The sequence below is a fragment of the Arabidopsis lyrata genome, assembly GCF_000004255.2.
Source record: "Arabidopsis lyrata subsp. lyrata unplaced genomic scaffold ARALYscaffold_4, whole genome shotgun sequence".
NCBI lineage: Eukaryota > Viridiplantae > Streptophyta > Magnoliopsida > Brassicales > Brassicaceae > Arabidopsis > Arabidopsis lyrata.
The window spans coordinates 22,071,455-22,084,659 of record NW_003302552.1 but is presented as its reverse complement, the minus strand read 5'-3'; the positions used below and the strand labels follow the sequence as shown (position 1 = coordinate 22,084,659).

General features: G+C 37.5%; 3 protein-coding genes and 2 pseudogenes across 4 annotated transcripts; 2 read left to right on the top strand and 3 right to left on the bottom strand.

Moving 5' to 3' along the window:
• Positions 1 to 56: 56 nt before the first annotated feature.
• On the bottom strand, positions 57 to 2,020 carry LOC9318073 (annotated as a pseudogene). Its single transcript, XR_002332839.1, has 3 exons — positions 1,895 to 2,020; positions 842 to 1,738; positions 57 to 753 (listed from the first exon to the last, which is right to left on the bottom strand). The product of XR_002332839.1 is annotated as a putative receptor-like protein kinase At4g00960 (transcript).
• A 1,260-nt stretch (positions 2,021 to 3,280) lies between these two features.
• LOC9316242 (pentatricopeptide repeat-containing protein At2g45350, chloroplastic) lies at positions 3,281 to 4,680 on the top strand. Its single transcript, XM_021028214.1, has one exon. The coding sequence runs from the start codon at positions 3,478 to 3,480 to the stop codon at positions 4,633 to 4,635; it is 1,158 nt and encodes a 385-aa protein (XP_020883873.1). The 5' UTR covers positions 3,281 to 3,477; the 3' UTR covers positions 4,636 to 4,680.
• Positions 4,681 to 4,753: 73 nt separating this feature from the next.
• LOC9318072 lies at positions 4,754 to 6,718 on the bottom strand (annotated as a pseudogene).
• Positions 6,719 to 7,994: 1,276 nt separating this feature from the next.
• Positions 7,995 to 9,435, top strand: LOC9316241 (pentatricopeptide repeat-containing protein At2g45350, chloroplastic). Its single transcript, XM_021028213.1, has one exon. The coding sequence runs from the start codon at positions 8,233 to 8,235 to the stop codon at positions 9,388 to 9,390; it is 1,158 nt and encodes a 385-aa protein (XP_020883872.1). The 5' UTR covers positions 7,995 to 8,232; the 3' UTR covers positions 9,391 to 9,435.
• A 73-nt stretch (positions 9,436 to 9,508) lies between these two features.
• Positions 9,509 to 12,430, bottom strand: LOC9316240 (leucine-rich repeat receptor protein kinase MSP1). Its single transcript, XM_002880127.2, has 4 exons — positions 11,973 to 12,430; positions 11,360 to 11,620; positions 10,295 to 11,191; positions 9,509 to 10,205 (listed from the first exon to the last, which is right to left on the bottom strand). The coding sequence occupies exons 1-4, from the start codon at positions 12,403 to 12,405 to the stop codon at positions 9,718 to 9,720; spliced, it is 2,079 nt and encodes a 692-aa protein (XP_002880173.1). The 5' UTR covers positions 12,406 to 12,430; the 3' UTR covers positions 9,509 to 9,717.
• Positions 12,431 to 13,205: the final 775 nt, after the last annotated feature.

The following is a 13,205-nucleotide window of genomic DNA, read 5'->3' as shown; positions in this document are numbered from 1 at the left end:
ATACATGAAGACAATGTCACAACATATTCACATGTTGGTTGGATGCAGCTAAGATATGTCTGAAAAAAACACTTCCCACAAGATCACCTAAAACTTCTGAAAAGTGATTGTTTTTACAGCCTAAGTACATCAGCTACAGTTACAAGGAGATAAGATTGTTACACTGAACCTAAAAACAGAGTTAACATCAGGGGAATGGTGATATTCTGAAACCTTGGTATGCCAATTCTTGGACATTAAAAGCAAGAATCTTGTTAAACGGAAACTAATAATTCGCTGCGAGTTTGTTCAGTTCTTGCATAACGTCTTCCATGGATGGTCTCTGGTTTGAGGATTCATGGGTGCAGAGAAGACCAAGTCTAGCGAGCTCAGCTGCTTCTGCTTCCGGGAAGTTCTTTCGAAGATTTGGATCCATGAAGTCTTCATTCAGTCTTCCTGACTCTACAGCTTGTAAGATCATCAAATGGCTGATTTTGCTTTTACCACTCAGTATCTGCAACAGAATCATACCAAAGGCATACACGTCGCTCTTATCAGTAAACCTCCCTGTAGTTATGTACTCAGGAGCTAAGTATCCCATTGCCGCACTTGCTTTGAGCTTCGAGAAAACGATGTCATCCGTGAAAAGCTTGTGAAGACCGGAATCCGCAAGAGAAGGATTATACCAATGATCAATGAGAATCTTCTCTGCAGATAGATTCTGGTGAACTATTGCAGGCTTGTTTCCATTTTCTCCATGTAGGTAAACAATCCCTGAAAGAAAAAAAAAAAAAACAGACATCAGATTTTTACATACAAAAACCGAATTTGGTTTGCGAAAGAAGGAATCGCAGAATCCAACCTCTGGCGATGCCATTAATGATGGAAACTCGAGTTGTCCATTCGAGAACCTCTCCAGTCTCATCCTTCACATCAAGATACTGCAAAAGATTACCATTGGGGACAAACTCATAGATAAGGAAACATTCTCCACGTCCTTTTGAGCAGCAGAATCCTCTCAACCTCACTAAATTCTCATGCTTCAACAATGTCAGCATCTTCAACCCTTTGAGAAACTCGGATTCATCGGATTTACAGCTCGATTTCGCTATACATTTTACAGCTGCAACAGAACCATCTCTAAGGATACCTTTATAAACCGAAGAGACATTACTCTTCCCCAACAAGTTAACCTCAGAGAAGCTCTGAGTAGCTCTCTCATTCTCCTCAAGATTGAACATAAAGCTCTCAAAGACTTCTTGAGACAATGCACTGTTGTTGTTACTGCTCTGTCCTCGTCCTAACGGATCCCAACCACTTGCATACTCTAGGCTGATCAATGGAGAAGAGCTTTTTCTTCTAGAAACTTCTTTGAAGTTGTACTCAGTGCTAATCCTACCGTCCATTGCATCAAGACTGCTTCCAATCTTTTGTTTCCTTCGTCTGTACCATGTGAATGTTGAACCACCAAAGATTGCAACTGCGAGGATTGAACCCATAAGACCCATGACGATTCCTAAAGGTGAAGACTTTGAGGTTTTTGATGAACACACGCCATTATTGTTACTGCAATTGCTTCGTTGTAAATCTGCTGATTCTGGTTTCACGTCAACGGTTGTGAAATTCGTTGGGTTTGTTGGGTCTGGCCGGTTTAGGTTCGGACCGTTTAAACCGGTGCAAGCATTCAAATCCGTGAACCCATCTCCGCATAAACCGTGATTGTTTGAATACTGGAATCCATTGTTTAGCCTCTTCAAAGCTATAAAATCCAAAATAATCAGAAACAAGTAAGCAAAACATTAAGAATTGATACGGTTTTTGGATTGGTTTTCGGTTCGGTTTAACCGGAATGGTCAACTCTAATCATTCAGCAAATTGAAGAATTTATGAATCTGGAGGAAAAAGAAATAATTACCAGAGGGAACGAAGCCGGCAAAGGGTTATTACGAATGTCGAGAACTTCAAGCAAAGGAGCACCAGCGAGTTTCACCGGAACAGGACCAAAGAGGTTGTTGAAGCTCAAATCAAGCCTCGTTAACGTATTAATTTAGTATTTATAAAAAACTTAAATAAAATAAAACAAAATAAAAAAAAAGAAATAAAAGAGTTGAAAACTTTTGAAGAAAAAAAAAGTAAAAAATAAATGCTAAATTTACATTAAAATGTGAAAAACATGTTGGATTTGTGGAATAGCTAACGACCACGGTTAAATGACGGGATCCAAAATCCGGTTAGTTTTTACTACGTCATGTTAATTTAGTATTTTTTAAAAACTTCAAAAATGAAGAAAAAAATCATTTTTTTTTGAAAAAAAGAGTTGAAAAACTTTTGAAAAAAAAACATAAAAAATACTAAATTTACATTATGATGTGAAAAAACATGTTGGATTTGTGAAATCGCTAACGACCACGGTTAAATGGCGGGATCCGAAATCCGGTTAGTTTTCACAACGTCAATGTTAGTTTAGTATTTTTAAAAACTTAAAAAAATGAAGAAAAAAATCAAAACAAAAAGTTTTTTTAAAAAAAAAAAGAGTTGAAAAACTTTTTAAAAAATTAAAAAAAAAAAAAGTTGAAAAGCTTTTGAAAAGAAAATATAAAAAATACTAAATTTACATTAAGATGTGAAAAACATGTTGGATTTGTGGAATCGCTAACGACCACGGTTAAATGGCGGGATCCAAAATCCGGTTAGTTTTCACAACGTCATGTTAATTTATTATTTTTAAAAACAAAAAAAAATGAAGTAAAAAATCAAAACAAAAAGTTTTTTTTTTAAAAGAATTGAAAAACTTTTGAAAAAAAACCAAAAAAAATACTAAATTTACATTAAGAAGTCAAAATCCGGTTAGATTTCACAACGTCATGTTAATTTAGTATTAATAAAAAAAAAAAAGAGTTGAAACAAAAAAAAAAAACCAAAAAAAAAGGTTAAACTTAACTGAAAAATGTTTCGGTATTAACGATCTCGGGCCTGACATTAATCAAAGGCCCAATAATCTTTATGAGAATATTGCTAGTTGAGGTACTGATTATTTATAGAATATTATGCCAACAGCTGATTCCTGCTACTATCGATGTGGGACCTTCTGGTTTTCTACATTAGGAGGAGGGACTATGTCGGTGCTGATCTTTTTATCTTAATGTTAGCCCAATAATAAAGCCCATACGATTTGAGTTTATCTGGATCGTTCCGAAACTTAACGCTATCTAAATTCTAACATTTTGTTATACCCAACTCTATCATGGCGAGGAAGCGAGGAAGCGAGGAAGCGAGTTCTCTCGAGCATCGCTGTCCCACGCAGCGTTTAACACCTGCAAAAAAATAAGTTTAGCTTTGAGGTTTTGGTGATTACTGATAAGCGCAGGCTTAAGAAACTGATATGCTGTGTTTTCTTTACTGCCAAGCTACTGCCTCAGGTTCTCCTAATGCTCCTGAGAAATCATCCGGACGGTTTAGAACTTGCACTTCTCCGGATACAAAACTTAGAGTGGCACCATGCTTCTTAAGTGTAGATGCAATTGCAGCATAGCGTCAAAACTGTTTGCTGAAATGCCTGAGAAGGACTTGATTTCATGGAACTCAATGATCGATGGATATGTAAAACACGGAAGAATCGAGGATGCTAAGGGTTTATTTGATGTGATGCCGAGAAGAGATGTGGTTACTTGTGCTACCATGATTGATGGGTATGCAAAGTTAGGTTTTGTTCATCAGGCTAAGACTCTGTTTGACCAAATGCCTCTTAGAGATGTTGTGGCATATAATTCTATGATGGCTGGTTATGTTCAAAACAAGTGTCACATGGAAGCTCTTGAAATATTTAACGACATGGAAAAGGAGAGTCACTTGTCACCCGATGAAACGACTTTGGTAATCATTCTTTCTGCAATTGCTCAGCTTGGCCGATTATCGAAAGCCACCGATATGCATTTGTATATTGTGGAGAAACAATTCTATCTAGGTGGAAAACTCGGCGTTGCTCTCATTGATATGTATTCGAAATGCGGAAGCATACAACACGCCATGTTGGTTTTCGAGGGAATCGAAAACAAAAGCATTGATCACTGGAATGCTATGATTGGTGGGCTAGCTGTTCATGGTCTTGGAGAATCCGCATTCAATATGCTCTTGCAGATCGAGAGACTCTCCATAATACCAGATGATATCACCTTTGTTGGAGTTTTAAATGCTTGTAGCCACTCTGGATTAGTGAAGGAAGGCCTTCTCTGCTTTGAGCTCATGAGGAGAAAACACAAGATAGAACCAAGGTTGCAACACTATGGGTGTATGGTCGACATACTATCGAGATCCGGTAGTATAGAGCTAGCCAAAAACTTAATAGAGGAAATGCCAATTGAGCCAAATGATGTCATATGGAGAACATTTCTCACCGCTTGTAGTCACCACAAGGAGTTTGAAACGGGAGAGCTTGTCGCGAAACACCTTATTTTGCAGGCTGGCTATAACCCGAGCTCATATGTGCTTCTCTCTAACATGTATGCTAGTTTTGGAATGTGGAAGGATGTTCGTAGAGTTAGAACGATGATGAAGGAAAGAAAGATAGAGAAAATTCCTGGATGTAGTTGGATTGAGCTCGATGGAAGAGTCCATGAGTTCTTTGTAGATAGCATTGAAGTTTCCAATACATTGTAGATAAAACGATTGTGCAGCGATATATTTTCAAGAGCTTTAACCTAATCTGCAATTCCTTGCCCATACATGAAGACAATGTCACAACATATTCACATGTTGGTTGGATGCAGCTAAGATATGTCTGAAAAAAACACTTCCCACAAGATCACCTAAAACTTCTGAAAAGTGATTGTTTTTACAGCCTAAGTACATCAGCTACAGTTACAAGGAGATAAGATTGTTACACTGAACCTAAAAACAGAGTTAACATCAGGGGAATGGTGATATTCTGAAACCTTGGTATGCCAATTCTTGGACATTAAAAGCAAGAATCTTGTTAAACGGAAACTAATAATTCGCTGCGAGTTTGTTCAGTTCTTGCATAACGTCTTCCATGGATGGTCTCTGGTTTGAGGATTCATGGGTGCAGAGAAGACCAAGTCTAGCGAGCTCAGCTCCTTCTGCTTCCGGGAAGTTCTTTCGAAGATTTGGATCCATGAAGTCTTCATTCAGTCTTCCTGACTCTACAGCTTGTAAGATCATCAAATGGCTGATTTTGCTTTTACCACTCAGTATCTGCAACAGAATCATACCAAAGGCATACACGTCGCTCTTATCAGTAAACCTCCCTGTAGTTATGTACTCAGGAGCTAAGTATCCCATTGCCGCACTTGCTTTGAGCTTCGAGAAAACGATGTCATCCGTGAAAAGCTTGTGAAGACCGGAATCCGCAAGAGAAGGATTATACCAATGATCAATGAGAATCTTCTCTGCAGATAGATTCTGGTGAACTATTGCAGGCTTGTTTCCATTTTCTCCATGTAGGTAAACAATCCCTGAAAGAAAGAAAAAAAAAAACAGACATCAGATTTTTACATACAAAAACCGAATTTGGTTTGCGAAAGAAGGAATCGCAGAATCCAACCTCTGGCGATGCCATTAATGATGGAAACTCGAGTTGTCCATTCGAGAACCTCTCCAGTCTCATCCTTCACATCAAGATACTGCAAAAGATTACCATTGGGGACAAACTCATAGATAAGGAAACATTCTCCACGTCCTTTTGAGCAGCAGAATCCTCTCAACCTCACTAAATTCTCATGCTTCAACAATGTCAGCGTCTTCAACCCTTTGAGAAACTCGGATTCATCGGATTTACAGCTCGATTTCGCTATACATTTTACAGCTGCAACAGAACCATCTCTAAGGATACCTTTATAAACCGAAGATACATTACTCTTCCCCAACAAGTTAACCTCAGAGAAGCTCTGAGTAGCTCTCTCAATCTCCTCAAGATTGAACATAAAGCTCTCAAAGACTTCTTGAGACAATGCACTGTTGTTGTTACTGCTCTGTCCTCGTCCTAACGGATCCCAACCACTTGCATACTCTAGGCTGATCAATGGAGAAGAGCTTTTTCTTCTAGAAACTTCTTTGAAGTTGTACTCAGTGCTAATCCTACCGTCCATTGCATCAAGACTGCTTCCAATCTTTTGTTTCCTTCGTCTGTACCATGTGAATGTTGAACCACCAAAGATTGCAACTGCGAGGATTGAACCCATAAGACCCATGACGATTCCTAAAGGTGAAGACTTTGAGGTTTTTGATGAACACACGCCATTATTGTTACTGCAATTGCTTCGTTGTAAATCTGCTGATTCTGGTTTCACGTCAACGGTTGTGAAATTCGTTGGGTTTGTTGGGTCTGGCCGGTTTAGGTTCGGACCGTTTAAACCGGTGCAAGCATTCAAATCCGTGAACCCATCTCCGCATAAACCGTGATTGTTTGAATACTGGAATCCATTGTTTAGCCTCTTCAAAGCTATAAAATCCAAAATAATCAGAAACAAGTAAGCAAAACATTAAGAATTGATACGGTTTTTGGATTGGTTTTCGGTTCGGTTTAACCGGAATGGTCAACTCTAATCATTCAGCAAATTGAAGAATTTATGAATCTGGAGGAAAAAGAAATAATTACCAGAGGGAACGAAGCCGGCAAAGGGTTATTACGAATGTCGAGAACTTCAAGCAAAGGAGCACCAGCGAGTTTCACCGGAACAGGACCAAAGAGGTTGTTGAAGCTCAAATCAAGCCTCGTTAACGTATTAATTTAGTATTTATAAAAAACTTAAATAAAATAAAACAAAATAAAAAAAAAGAAATAAAAGAGTTGAAAACTTTTGAAGAAAAAAAAAGTAAAAAATAAATGCTAAATTTACATTAAAATGTGAAAAACATGTTGGATTTGTGGAATAGCTAACGACCACGGTTAAATGACGGGATCCAAAATCCGGTTAGTTTTTACTACGTCATGTTAATTTAGTATTTTTTAAAAACTTCAAAAATGAAGAAAAAAATCATTTTTTTTTGAAAAAAAGAGTTGAAAAACTTTTGAAAAAAAAACATAAAAAATACTAAATTTACATTATGATGTGAAAAAACATGTTGGATTTGTGGAATCGCTAACGACCACGGTTAAATGGCGGGATCCGAAATCCGGTTAGTTTTCACAACGTCAATGTTAGTTTAGTATTTTTAAAAACTTAAAAAAATGAAGAAAAAAATCAAAACAAAAAGTTTTTTTAAAAAAAAAAAGAGTTGAAAAACTTTTTAAAAAATTAAAAAAAAAAAAAAGTTGAAAAGCTTTTGAAAAGAAAATATAAAAAATACTAAATTTACATTAAGATGTGAAAAACATGTTGGATTTGTGGAATCGCTAACGACCACGGTTAAATGGCGGGATCCAAAATCCGGTTAGTTTTCACAACGTCATGTTAATTTATTATTTTTAAAAACAAAAAAAAATGAAGTAAAAAATCAAAACAAAATGTTTTTTTTTTAAAAGAATTGAAAAACTTTTGAAAAAAAACCAAAAAAAATACTAAATTTACATTAAGAAGTGAACAACATGTTGGATTTGTGGAATCGCTAACGATCACGGTTAAATGACGGGATCCAAAATCCGGTTAGATTTCACAACGTCATGTTAATTTAGTATTAATAAAAAAAAAAAAGAGTTGAAACAAAAAAAAAAAACCAAAAAAAAAGGTTAAACTTAACTGAAAAATGTTTCGGTATTAACGATCTCGGGCCTGACATTAATCAAAGGCCCAATAATCTTTATGAGAATATTGCTAGTTGAGGTACTGATTATTTATAGAATATTATGCCAACAGCTGATTCCTGCTACTATCGATGTGGGACCTTCTGGTTTTCTACATTAGGAGGAGGGACTATGTCGGTGCTGATCTTTTTATCTTAATGTTAGCCCAATAATAAAGCCCATACGATTTGAGTTTATCTGGATCGTTCCGAAACTTGACGCTATCTAAATTCTAACATTTTGTTATACCCAACTCTATCATGGCGAGGAAGCGAGGAAGCGAGTTCTCTCGAGCAACCGATGTATCGCTGTCCCACGCAGCGTTTAACACCTGCAAAAAAATAAGTTTAGCTTTGAGGTTTTGGTGATTACTGATAAGCGCAGGCTTAAGAAACTGATATGCTGTGTTTTCTTTACTGCCAAGCTACTGCCTCAGGTTCTCCTAATGCTCCTGAGAAATCATCCGGACGGTTTAGAACTTGCACTTCTCCGGATACAAAACTTAGAGTGGCACCATGCTTCTTAAGTGTAGATGCAATTGCAGCATAGCGTCAAAACTGTTTGCTGAAATGCCTGAGAAGGACTTGATTTCATGGAACTCAATGATCGATGGATATGTAAAACACGGAAGAATCGAGGATGCTAAGGGTTTATTTGATGTGATGCCGAGAAGAGATGTGGTTACTTGTGCTACCATGATTGATGGGTATGCAAAGTTAGGTTTTGTTCATCAGGCTAAGACTCTGTTTGACCAAATGCCTCTTAGAGATGTTGTGGCATATAATTCTATGATGGCTGGTTATGTTCAAAACAAGTGTCACATGGAAGCTCTTGAAATATTTAACGACATGGAAAAGGAGAGTCACTTGTCACCCGATGAAACGACTTTGGTAATCATTCTTTCTGCAATTGCTCAGCTTGGCCGATTATCGAAAGCCACCGATATGCATTTGTATATTGTGGAGAAACAATTCTATCTAGGTGGAAAACTCGGCGTTGCTCTCATTGATATGTATTCGAAATGCGGAAGCATACAACACGCCATGTTGGTTTTCGAGGGAATCGAAAACAAAAGCATTGATCACTGGAATGCTATGATTGGTGGGCTAGCTGTTCATGGTCTTGGAGAATCCGCATTCAATATGCTCTTGCAGATCGAGAGACTCTCCATAATACCAGATGATATCACCTTTGTTGGAGTTTTAAATGCTTGTAGCCACTCTGGATTAGTGAAGGAAGGCCTTCTCTGCTTTGAGCTCATGAGGAGAAAACACAAGATAGAACCAAGGTTGCAACACTATGGGTGTATGGTCGACATACTATCGAGATCCGGTAGTATAGAGCTAGCCAAAAACTTAATAGAGGAAATGCCAATTGAGCCAAATGATGTCATATGGAGAACATTTCTCACCGCTTGTAGTCACCACAAGGAGTTTGAAACGGGAGAGCTTGTCGCGAAACACCTTATTTTGCAGGCTGGCTATAACCCGAGCTCATATGTGCTTCTCTCTAACATGTATGCTAGTTTTGGAATGTGGAAGGATGTTCGTAGAGTTAGAACGATGATGAAGGAAAGAAAGATAGAGAAAATTCCTGGATGTAGTTGGATTGAGCTCGATGGAAGAGTCCATGAGTTCTTTGTAGATAGCATTGAAGTTTCCAATACATTGTAGATAAAACGATTGTGCAGCGATATATTTTCAAGAGCTTTAACCTAATCTGCAATTCCTTGCCCATACATGAAGACAATGTCACAACATATTCACATGTTGGTTGGATGCAGCTAAGATATGTCTGAAAAAAACACTTCCCACAAGATCACCTAAAACTTCTGAAAAGTGATTGTTTTTACAGCCTAAGTACATCAGCTACAGTTACAAGGAGATAAGATTGTTACACTGAACCTAAAAACAGAGTTAACATCAGGGGAATGGTGATATTCTGAAACCTTGGTATGCCAATTCTTGGACATTAAAAGCAAGAATCTTGTTAAACGGAAACTAATAATTCGCTGCGAGTTTGTTCAGTTCTTGCATAACGTCTTCCATGGATGGTCTCTGGTTTGAGGATTCATGGGTGCAGAGAAGACCAAGTCTAGCGAGCTCAGCTGCTTCTGCTTCCGGGAAGTTCTTTCGAAGATTTGGATCCATGAAGTCTTCATTCAGTCTTCCTGACTCTACAGCTTGTAAGATCATCAAATGGCTGATTTTGCTTTTACCACTCAGTATCTGCAACAGAATCATACCAAAGGCATACACGTCGCTCTTATCAGTAAACCTCCCTGTAGTTATGTACTCAGGAGCTAAGTATCCCATTGCCGCACTTGCTTTGAGCTTCGAGAAAACGATGTCATCCGTGAAAAGCTTGTGAAGACCGGAATCCGCAAGAGAAGGATTATACCAATGATCAATGAGAATCTTCTCTGCAGATAGATTCTGGTGAACTATTGCAGGCTTGTTTCCATTTTCTCCATGTAGGTAAACAATCCCTGAAAGAAAGAAAAAAAAAAACAGACATCAGATTTTTACATACAAAAACCGAATTTGGTTTGCGAAAGAAGGAATCGCAGAATCCAACCTCTGGCGATGCCATTAATGATGGAAACTCGAGTTGTCCATTCGAGAACCTCTCCAGTCTCATCCTTCACATCAAGATACTGCAAAAGATTACCATTGGGGACAAACTCATAGATAAGGAAACATTCTCCACGTCCTTTTGAGCAGCAGAATCCTCTCAACCTCACTAAATTCTCATGCTTCAACAATGTCAGCGTCTTCAACCCTTTGAGAAACTCGGATTCATCGGATTTACAGCTCGATTTCGCTATACATTTTACAGCTGCAACAGAACCATCTCTAAGGATACCTTTATAAACCGAAGATACATTACTCTTCCCCAACAAGTTAACCTCAGAGAAGCTCTGAGTAGCTCTCTCAATCTCCTCAAGATTGAACATAAAGCTCTCAAAGACTTCTTGAGACAATGCACTGTTGTTGTTACTGCTCTGTCCTCGTCCTAACGGATCCCAACCACTTGCATACTCTAGGCTGATCAATGGAGAAGAGCTTTTTCTTCTAGAAACTTCTTTGAAGTTGTACTCAGTGCTAATCCTACCGTCCATTGCATCAAGACTGCTTCCAATCTTTTGTTTCCTTCGTCTGTACCATGTGAATGTTGAACCACCAAAGATTGCAACTGCGAGGATTGAACCCATAAGACCCATGACGATTCCTAAAGGTGAAGACTTTGAGGTTTTTGATGAACACCCGCCATTGTTGTTACTGCAATTGCTTCGTTGTAAATCTGCTGATTCTGGTTTCACGTCAACGGTTGTGAAATTCGTTGGGTTTGTTGGGTCTGGCCGGTTTAGGTTCGGACCGTTTAAACCGGTGCAAGCATTCAAATCCGTGAACCCATCTCCGCATAAACCGTGATTGTTTGAATACTGGAATCCATTGTTTAGCCTCTTCAAAGCTATAAAATCCAAAATAATTAGAAACAAGTAAGCAAAACATTAAGAATTGATACGGTTTAAGTTCTCCTCGACCTGGTTTTTGGATTGGTTTTCGGTTCGGTTTAACCGGATTGGTCAACTCAGCAATTTGAAGAATTTATAAATCTTGAGGAAAAAGAAATAATTACCAGAGGGAACGAAGCCAGAGAAAGAGTTATTACGAATGTCGAGAACTTCAAGCAAAGGAGCACCGGCGAGTTTCACAGGCACAGGACCAAAGAGATTGTTGAAGCTCAAATCAAGTCTCGTTAACGTACTTATATCACCTAAACTCGCCGGAATGGCGCCGGAGAGTTGGTTATACTGTAGAGCCAAGACAGTTATCTTCTGAAGAGAACCTAACTGTGTCGGTATACTTCCACTTAACTTGTTGTAACATAACTGTATAACTGCAAAAAAAAGCGCACAAAAAAAGTGGTTATGAATAGATGCAATTATTTTTGTTGAGTTTTACATTTTAGTTTCAAAACCCCAAATAAAATTGTTTTTGGGTTTTGCATAAAAAAGAGTGAAAGATGAAGGGGACAATAGAGAGTATCATATCCCTAGTTTCTAGGAGACTCAAAAATCTAAAAACTTGAATGGATGAAAGCAAAATTCTAAAATCCACACCATTCAAGACCTAAACTCTTTTTAGCTAGTTTTAATAAACCAAATTTGACCCACTTAGGGTCTTTTAGCTGCAATAAATGAATTATAGTGAGTGAGGTTTATGAAGAACACATGCATAAATAGACCGACCTTGAAGATTGTCTAAGTTTCCGATTTGAGGAGGGATTTCGCCGGAAAGATTGTTGACATTGAGGTATAAATCGGTGAGGAGAGGCAGGTTTGATATATCTTTAGGAATATGACCGGTCAAGGAGTTGAAGTGAAGGTATAAACCGGTTAAGCTAGTGAGAAGACCGATTGAAGGAGGGATAGTTCCGGTGAGACCCATTCCTTGAAGAGAGATGTTAGCAACACGGCGGTTTCCGTCGCAAGCGACACCGTCGAAGGAGCCTGAGGAGCAAGGGTCGGCGTCGGGAGTCCATGAAGTAAGGAAACGTTTTTCAGGGTCGAGAGAGGATTTGATATCGAGGAGAATGTCAAGCTCCGATGAGGAGGAAGACAGTGAAGGAGAAAGGAAGAAGAAGAAGAAGAGGATGAGAAAGAGTGAGAGTGGAGAGGCCATGTTTGGTTGGAGAGAAGAGAGAGAGAGATGAGGAAGAAAATGACTTTCTCTCTTGTGGTTTTGAAGCAAAAATTTTGTCCATTCTATTTATAAAATAGTAGTTCTTGGTTGTTAATACTAAAAAAAGCTTAAACCACAAAAGTATTGATATCGTAAACATAATAAAAAAAAAAGTTAGTTCAGCTATGAAAATGTAAAATGATAACATAGACAACTATATTGACCATAACGCTAATTCTTTATAGATAATAATATATATATTTTTTATAATATATTTAAGACATTCATTTTTTTTTGGTAGGCATATATTTAAGACATTCATAGTAGCTAACTATAATTGTTATTGGTCTTATGATAAAATTTAAAACCACTAGACTACCATGAGTTGATAAAACAACAAAATAAAACATGTTATCACTTTTTAATTACACATATTACTGGTCAAAATCAACATTGAAAATTTTAAATTTCTGGGTGTGATTGGTAAGAGGTATAAGAATTTTTTCTAGCTAAAACATTATTAAGAACTGCACTTAGTTATATTGCGTTACTAACATTTTTTAACTACAATATTTTGATTGTTTGTTCATGTTACATCAAATATTTTACATTTAGATTCCTAATCTATCAGACCTAATAATATATTTTAACATTTTTTTGTTGATTGTTTTTGACTGATTAGTAAATATAAGCTTATTTGGAATTGAAGGGAAACAAAAGAGGAGTCATGAAAATTGAAAATATTAAAGTCCACGAGTTCATTTCATTTTCTGTACTTTATACGGTAAGATTACTTTTAA

Excerpts from the sequence above, each read along its gene's own strand:
- LOC9316242 (XM_021028214.1), top strand. The coding sequence starts at position 3,478 with ATGCTTCTTAAGTGTAGATGCAATTGCAGCATAGCGTCAAAACTGTTT.
- LOC9316240 (XM_002880127.2), bottom strand. The coding sequence starts at position 12,405 with ATGGCCTCTCCACTCTCACTCTTTCTCATCCTCTTCTTCTTCTTCTTC. Across the intron at positions 11,192-11,359 it reads CTCTGGCTTCGTTCCCTCTG|CTTTGAAGAGGCTAAACAAT; the intron begins GTAATTATTTCT and ends TGGATTTTATAG. Across the intron at positions 10,206-10,294 it reads CATTAATGGCATCGCCAGAG|GGATTGTTTACCTACATGGA; the intron begins GTTGGATTCTGC and ends TCTTTCTTTCAG.
- LOC9316241 (XM_021028213.1), top strand. The coding sequence starts at position 8,233 with ATGCTTCTTAAGTGTAGATGCAATTGCAGCATAGCGTCAAAACTGTTT.